The sequence below is a fragment of the Phyllobates terribilis genome, unplaced genomic scaffold (assembly GCF_046119375.1).
Source record: "Phyllobates terribilis strain yellow unplaced genomic scaffold, ASM4611937v1 Scaffold_2__4_contigs__length_985480577, whole genome shotgun sequence".
In the NCBI taxonomy this organism is placed as follows: domain Eukaryota; kingdom Metazoa; phylum Chordata; class Amphibia; order Anura; family Dendrobatidae; genus Phyllobates; species Phyllobates terribilis.
In genome coordinates this window covers 848,591,264-848,599,528 of record NW_027362762.1, presented here as the reverse complement: position 1 = coordinate 848,599,528, position 8,265 = coordinate 848,591,264, and the positions used below count along the sequence as shown (strand labels likewise).

The window sequence follows — 8,265 nt, the reverse complement described above, 5'->3', positions numbered from 1 at the left end:
ATGCTGCTGGTCTGAAAGACATGGAGATGCCTAGTGGACATGGGATTTCTAGAAATCATCCACTATGCTGTAACATCTGACCGCAGCAATTACTGACCGTGTGCACGAACCCTAAAGGGCACAGTGCTGGCATTACTATGTGGGACAGTAAGAGGAGTCCTGCTATTGTACCACAGCAGGTGCAGTAATAGGGACACATTCAGCAGCGGCTCAGTATTGGGTATCAGCAGGATGAGGCGTTAGTGCAGGTTGGGAATAGATGGGGACGGTGCCTCCCCCCCTAATAAGTCAGTCCTGAGGTTATTTTGGGGCAACTGAGATTGCTAATCGCGCTGCTACTGCCAGTGTGGCTCCACATTACGTCCAGCACAAGCGGTGCACTAACAACCACTGACTAATGTCAGTCTACGACAACACACAGGACGCAGCGATAAAGAAGCATCACATCTGTCGCTCTCTAGCGCCGCCTATGTGTACTATCACCGAAAGCCCCGCCCCGGCACACTGTGGTAAACAGAGCGTCACCAAGTCACGTGATGACTAGATCGCGTGACTAAGTAACGTGTAGATGGCATTGAAGAAGGCGTTCGAAACAACTGGCTGTTTCAAAACGAGGCTCGAAACGCAGAACAGATTTCATTGGTTTGATTGGTCTCCTGTCAGCCTATGGGATGTCGTGAGATTGGTTTGAAGTGAACTGGTGGCGCTGAAAGAGCAGAGAGCAGCAACGCATCTGGTGTGAGGTGAGGTAACGGGGTGCCTGCTGGGCGTAGTAGTGGCGTTCTGCTCTGACGATGGCGTCGTGGCGCAGCACCTGGGAGGATGTGTGTCGCTGCCTCAGACGTCATTCCCTGTGTAACAGCAGTGTCCGCACTCAGGTGTATGGGCGGTTAGCAGTAGCTAAAAACGTATGGCCGTAAAAAGAGAGAGACTGGCACAGAGACTGTGTGTGTGTGTGTATATATATATATATATATATATCTCCGGACAGTGTTAACTGAGATTTAAGGGGGTTTCCTCTTCCTGGAAGGTGGACCCCAAACGCTGAAAAGTACCTAAAAATAACAAACATCAAGTACCCACCCTGCCTCGGTTCAGAGATTTGGCTGCAGGGGTGACATTACGTCAACAACGTGCATCACCGCTGCAGCCAGTCACGGAGCTCAGCTGCCTACCCCTGAGCTCAGTGATTGGTAACATCAGTATTATGGTCTCATCACTGCGTCACCCGAGCAGCTGCAGGGAGAGCCGAGCACCTGCAGGGAGAGCCGTGCACCTGCAGGGAGAGCCGTGCACCTGCAGGGAGAGCCGTGCACCTGCAGGGAGAGCCGTGCACCTGCAGGGAGAGCCGAGCAGCTGCAGGGAGAGCCGTGCACCTGCAGGGAGAGCCGTGCACCTGCAGGGAGAGCCGTGCACCTGCAGGGAGAGCCGTGCACCTGCAGGGAGAGCCGTGCACCTGCAGGGAGAGCCGAGCACCTGCAGGGAGAGCCGAGCACCTGCAGGGAGAGCCGAGCACCTGCAGGGAGAGCCGTGCACCTGCAGGGAGAGCCGTGCACCTGTAGGGAGAGCCGAGCAGCGCGTAGACTCCGCTTTCATGGATAACTCCATTAAACCATTCCCTCTCTATTCTCTCTTTTGGTGCATTCGTTCTTTTCCTTTTTTTTTGTAAAAGACCCATATATCCATGTCTATGTATCTAGTGTGTGTCTACGTAGCCGTAACAGATGTTTTTTTTGTTATTTTAGGATTTCACCCCCCAAACTATTTATATATAGACCTGTAGCTCTTTCAGAGACAAGTCCAGGAATACCTTTACATGGTCAGTATGTTTTTTTTTGTCACTGATAAATCAGTGTTTCAATTGTTATGTAAATAAGGCTGAAGAGCTGTTTCCCGCTCAGCAATGCCATTAAAATTGTTAGCTAAACTTGTGTGAATGTATATGTAGTGTAGTGCTGCTCTGGCTCTTCTGAGTTACGTGATTGTAGTTTCACCTCTCCGGCTCACACTGGGGTCTATGTGTGAGTCTATGGAGCATCAGAACAAGACTCATATTATAAGGCTGCATGTCCACTATGCGTTTTTGCCGCGGAATTTCCGCAGCGAAAACGCTTGGTAATACGTGCCCCATGGTCCCCAATGAAATTTCCGCTGCGGATTATCATTGCAGAAAAATACGCACCATGTCCATTAATTTTGCGGACACGCAGCGTAATTGCCGCCATTGACTTGCATTGAAACGCTTAATATCCGTGTCAGCACATTTGCACACCCGGATATTAAGCGATTCTATGTGTGGATGGTAACCGGGTCTGGAGAAGAGGAGACTCGCCTCCAGACTCGGGTACCATAGAACCTGTTAAAAAAAAAAAAAAAGTAAAATAAAAAATAAAGATTATACTTACCTTCTGATGGCCCCCGGTCTCCTCAGCGCTGCGTCCAGTCTGTTGTATGGGTCGCGGTGGTGTGAGGACCTGACATGACGTATTTTAGTCACGTGACAGCTTACCGACCGCTTACGTTGGCGGTCGCGTGACCTGTCACATGACTCAATGACTTCACCGCAGGTCCCTTCACACCACCACGACCCATACAACAGACCAGACGGAGCGGAGAAAATACCGGGGGCCATCGGAAGGTAAGTATAATCTTTATTTTTTACCATTTTTCTTCTTTTTTTTTTTTTTAACTATTACTTGGTCACTCTATATAAATGCATGCCGGTTACATGGATTTATATAGTGTGACCAAGTTGTCAAGCACTTTTCCAAGTGATGCTAAAATCGCTTGGAAAAGCGCTTGATAACCCGCATGCAAAAACGCTTGACAAACGCTTCTACCGGGCAGGAAAAACGCATGTAAAATCCGCATGCGTTTTTACTGCCAGGGAAAAGCGGAAAAATATGCAGCATTTCTGCATCGTGGGCACTTAGCCTAATAGTAACTTCTGACTCGCACACAAACATCAGTGTGAGCTGGCAAGTCACATGACCCAGAGAGGACCAGGGGGCGCTGGAAACCAGAGAAGACTGCAGTCGGTGAGTATATTAATACACCTACACTACATATACATTCTTACAGCTTTACCTTCTTTAAGTATTAAATTCTGTACATTTGGTGAGTTTTTTGTGTTTATTTGTAAGTAACATCAACATCTATATGGTTAAATAGCAGTGATTGGAGCCTGGTTTCTTTGCTGCTGTTAGTTGCATAGAAATCTCTATATGGAAAGGGCTCAGATTCTCAACCCACTCTATACACCTGGACCCTGATACTTATGTAGATGTATGTCAGTGTGTACAAAGGGGTTGAAATCATAATTTATTTTTTTGTGTCTAACAAATACTGCTCTTCAGTCTTATCCTTTAGGTACCATGTCGCTCTAACTTGTAAGGCCAAAGGTGTCTTGAAATGCCTGTAATAATTCTTGAAAAAAAGATTGATTTTTTTAAAAAAAAATTTTTTAATCTAATTTTACTTTTAGACATTGAAACCAATGCAACATGTGGTCTTCAGACAACCCTGTTAGTGATGAAAACCAGATTCCAGCCGTGCAGACTGTAAGTGGGGAGCTTCCTATATGTTATATACAGATTTCCATCTGACTTCAGGCAGCAAATGTGTTAATAGAAAAGGTTTGATGGCCAAGAAGACACATTGCTGTAAGATAGTAATGTGGTTTGTACACTTGGCTTTGCAAAGCCGTTTTCTATAGAGGCAGGTGTGGAATAATCACCTTGAGCCGCTTTCTAAAAATTGAGTAAATCCGTGTCTGTTTACCAGTGGTTTCATTATTTCCGCTGATACAGTAACAGGACGACGTTCTGCTGTATCATCATCATCATCATCATCCTTTTACGTGTGAGATTATTCTTAGGCTGCTGATCCAGTAAGGTGATTTCTATCCCCTTTGTGAAATGTGTTTTTTCTCCGTCGGCCATAAGGTACACCGTAAATCTGTTGGACGAACACCCTTGAAGGTTCTCACTGGCCAGCAGCTTGCTGTGCTTGATCCAAATACTGAGGTTAACAGGAGATCTTCTGTGTCTAAACCATCTGGTCATTCAGCTCTTATAAGCAAGGTAAGGCTGTGTGCACACGTTGCAGATTTGCTGGCAAAACCTGATGCCAGCAAAGAGAATGAGAAACCTGAAGTGTCATGCACATGTTGAGTATTTTTGAGTTGCGGATATGGTGCAGAAAATAATCTACAGCACGTCAATTCTCTGTGCGTTTTTGCCTGCATTTTTCACTCACTGAATCCACTGAAAAAACGCAGGCAAAAATGCAACATTTTGAGACTGCGTTTTCCTTCCAAGAGATGCAGAAATGGTGTGGAAATTTCAGCACACAAAATACTCAATGTGTGCACATACCCTAAGTAATCATATGCAGCTTTTGTTAAATGCTGTATAGTTTAGAAACCATGCAAGCTGAATGGATCGTTGATTGTCCATCAGAATTGTACGTATTACAGTGCATTTTTTTAATTTTGTATTGGCTTGGCTGAAATATTAGGTAATTTCATGGGCAAAAAATGCAGTGGTTTTTCTTTTTCTTCCCAAGTTAATAGAGCCGAAAATTCAGATTTCCTGCTGTTTCCTCAAGGCCCGTCACATACAACATCACGGGACTCTAGTAATCGGGAGTCAACCATCAGACTCTATTAGAGCAGAAGGATGTGTTGACTTTTAAAGCACCACTCCAGTGTTTTTTTTTTCCCGCGCTGGAGTTGCGCTTTAAATGTAAGCCCCTGTTCTTATACTCGCCTTCCTGCGGCTTCACCTTTTACTGACGCTGCTCCAGCCCCGCGGCGCCATCTTGTGACTTCTGACAGGCCAGAAGTCATAAGTTACGTCAAGAGCTCAATGCAATTCTGAGAGCCAGAACGAGGCTGTCATAGAGATGCATTGAGAAGTCACCTCTGCGCCGCTCTATGAAACACGGGAGCTGCCAGCAGGTCACTTTTTGCCGGAGACCGACGGGAGCGACGTTGGAAAAAGAGGGCAGCGGCAGGTGAGTATGAGACAGGGGGCTAGGGAATTACATATAAAACACAACTCCAGTGGCGCAATAAAAAAAACTGCTCTAGTGGTGCTTTAAGGAATAGGCATGTACATATTAGCTTGTGCCATAGCTCATCCAATCCAATTTCATCTGAATAAGCTGCAGTATCAGCTGAAATCACACTGATAATGACCTGACTGGAGCAGATGTGAGGGGACGACCGGTGATACAATGATGTCCTATCTCAAAGATTAGTCCATCAATTGAAAATCTAGGATGACCCATTTAAAATCTGTCAGCAAACTGTAGACTACCCGATATGTGGCAGTAGAGTAAATGGAAAAAGTGCTCCTTTAGCAGATATTCTTATCAGATAGTTGACTTTTTTGTTCATCTGTAGTTATTTGTATTTTATTTTAATAAGATATTCTACTAAACTATTTTATAACTTTTTAGTTCTGGCACTTGAATATTTGTAACTATTCTCTTTTATAGGAGTCTACGAGAGTCAGCGTCTGTGAATCAGTCAGTGTTTGGGTTGACCCTTGTCACAATGATAGTTTGACATACAGTTCAGAAGCTGAGCTCTCGAAGCTTGCGTTGTCAGTAGGAGACTCTCCTTTGCCTATTGGTTCTGAAAACTCTGATCATTTGGATCAATCGTGTGACGTTGTACCACCTCATCCTAATGATTCATTGGCCGGCCTGATAGCATTTGGTGACAATGAAGAAAATTTTGGACAGTCAGTAGATAAAGTTATTCATAGCTCTTACATAAAGTGTGACAATTTGGTCATCATACCTTCTGTCCATACAACTGATATACCTTCAAAATTACAGACAAATCCTAAGCTCAAAGATAATTTATGCCAAATGGTAACCCTCATGTCGGATGGCCCAGAAAGCCGTGATGCACAAGGGATCCTAACGCCTCAAGTGCCTCTTAAACATATTGCAGAACATGATGATATATTATTGGAAAATCTTGAGTCGAAAAATGAAGAAAATGTTACAGCAAATATTTTCACTTCTAACACTTTGTACACTGGTAAACCTGACATCGTCTCTTCTTCCATGGTAAATGACAGCCAGTTAGAAGATCTGCTGTTCACACATAAGATTGATGGAGATGAGGTCACGTCTGAGCCAAATGTGGTCAAATCAACAAATGACGCCTATGAGATAGATCCTTGTCGTGATGTGGCACCAGAGGAATTCTCTCATACAGTAACAGATGTGCTATCAGAAGTAGAGGAGATTATTGATAAGTTCCAATTATCTATAAAAGATGATGAAGATTGCTTACAAAATGAGCCGGCTGATGACAGAGGCCATGGTGAGGGTTGTCCAGCAGAGGAAATGTTACCTTCATTTCCTCCAGTGATGGATGACCTTACATTTGACCCTCTAGTCTGCGATCATTCTGAGAGGTCTCTTTCTGATACTTTAATTATAGGGGGCTCTCTTTTTACAGAAGTGGAATTTCAGGATTCAGAGCTATTTTTATATAAAGCAGAGATTTACACACCAGAGACAGGAGATGACAAATGTTGTAGTCCTGTTGATGGGATTACCACAGGTCTTGAGTTGACTCCATTAACACATGCTAAATGTTTTTCTCCAATTTATGGTATGGATCACACACATCAGTTGGACCCTAACCCTGATGAAGAAAATGTAGTGGTATGTACCCCATTATCTGCCAGCTGTCCCACTCCAATAATACCCAATCCTTTGAAAGTTTGTGACATCCCTTTATTTGGCAAAGGAATCTTAAAAAATCTTAATCCACGGATGTTTGCATCCCCTCTTGATGCTGGGACTGTTATGACTCCAGTATTGACCACTGAGGGAGCGACATGGACTACACCTATAATGCTTCTGAACAAAAGCATGAACACTTCCGGGGACTTTATGCTGGAGAGAAATAAGAGTGCGAAGGATAAGTCATCAGAGACGGATTCAGTCCTATGGAAGTAAGATTTTTGTGCATTTTTTAGTCGCTGCCTTTTTAAGAAACTGCATAAATCAATATTACGAGTAAATGTAAGAAATGTTTTAATTTCTTATCAAAGAAATATTCTTGTTTCCTTATGAAACCATCTTTCCCTTTCCACACTGCCTTCTGAACTAATTCACTCTGAAAAATAACTAAAATGTTGTCTTGGTCAAAATAAGACAGACTGCTAGCTTTACAGGGTTGTCATATTACAGGGAGAGGATGGAGGGGGAGGAAAGAGGAATTGGGCACAGACATTCCTAAAAAAGATCATGCTGCAGCTTTTTAGCAAGTGTTTATCTAACGTCGGTGCTTTACTCAGTTACCCTGCTCAGTAGTGCTGTAAAATATCCTCCATACAAAAGCCACATTTGTCTGCTACATAGAGAAAGGAGAGCGGAAATCCTGCATATGTTTGGGTGCAGGGCATGGGAGACCAGGTAGCAATATTTTCAAGACACTCGAAAATTAGAGATGGAGCATGCAGAGTGGGAAACTGGTCAAATATGCAGGATACTAGTCATATATTGTCAGAAATAGTGTTATACCTCATTTTCACACGTAGGCTTATTCTGAATTCACAGGTACACTCCTTGTTTTAAAGCGCTTTTTTTTTTTTTGGTTTGCTCTGTGTGAAATTTAAGACAACTGTACCAACCCCCTGCCGCTTCTGCTCCAGCTCTTTGCCACCATCCTCCATCTTTATATGGCTGCAGCTTTTACATTATGACTACAGGACATGATTTCTGCAACCATTCACTGAACTCGTTGGTGTTGGAGACTGCACAACACCGCTGAGTACACTGCAGGGGCAAGGTTTTTTTTTTGTTCTGTGTTTTTTTTTTTTAAATCCTAGGACTTGCAGTATGTAAAAGTAACCAAAAAAACTGAATTCCCTTTAAAAGTTGTTAGTTCCTTCTAAATATATGAATTCTGACTTCCATGCTCAGGAGAGCAATATTTGTGGCCAACCAGTCTGTGGTAGACACAGAGCTTTAAGACCTTTCTTACTTCATCTTCCAGTTTCTCCAGGGAGGCTTTACGTAATGCATCTCGGGATGAGCTGATGGGTCGTTTGGAAGGCACACTGATAGTGGTCGAAGTGCTTTCACAACAACTCCAAGGCTGGCAACAAACTCAAGTTTCATCAAAACCGTCTGAGCAGAGGGAGTGCTCCACGCAGACCTGTGTCACTTACACCAGTACGGTAAGGAGCAGACTATCTGCCCATGGGGGAAATGACTGCTGGAAAGTGATCG

General features: G+C 43.8%; 1 protein-coding gene across 9 annotated transcripts in view; it reads left to right on the top strand.

The window, feature by feature from the left end:
- Nucleotides 1-624: 624 nt before the first annotated feature.
- The window catches only part of SPAG5 (sperm associated antigen 5), a 79,380-nt gene continuing 71,739 nt past the window's right edge, over nucleotides 625-8,265 (top strand). For 8 of the 9 annotated variants that reach the window (XM_073667863.1, XM_073667874.1, XM_073667871.1 and 5 more), the window contains exons 1-6: nucleotides 625-743; nucleotides 1,746-1,819; nucleotides 3,485-3,560; nucleotides 3,945-4,082; nucleotides 5,503-6,983; nucleotides 8,030-8,213. In XM_073667863.1, coding sequence (XP_073523964.1) covers nucleotides 3,504-3,560; nucleotides 3,945-4,082; nucleotides 5,503-6,983; nucleotides 8,030-8,213 — 1,860 coding nt within the window. In that variant the 5' untranslated portion in view covers nucleotides 625-743; nucleotides 1,746-1,819; nucleotides 3,485-3,503. The remainder of the gene's footprint in view (nucleotides 744-1,745; nucleotides 1,820-3,484; nucleotides 3,561-3,944; nucleotides 4,083-5,502; nucleotides 6,984-8,029; nucleotides 8,214-8,265) is intronic. The other variant, XM_073667872.1, reaches the window with a different exon arrangement.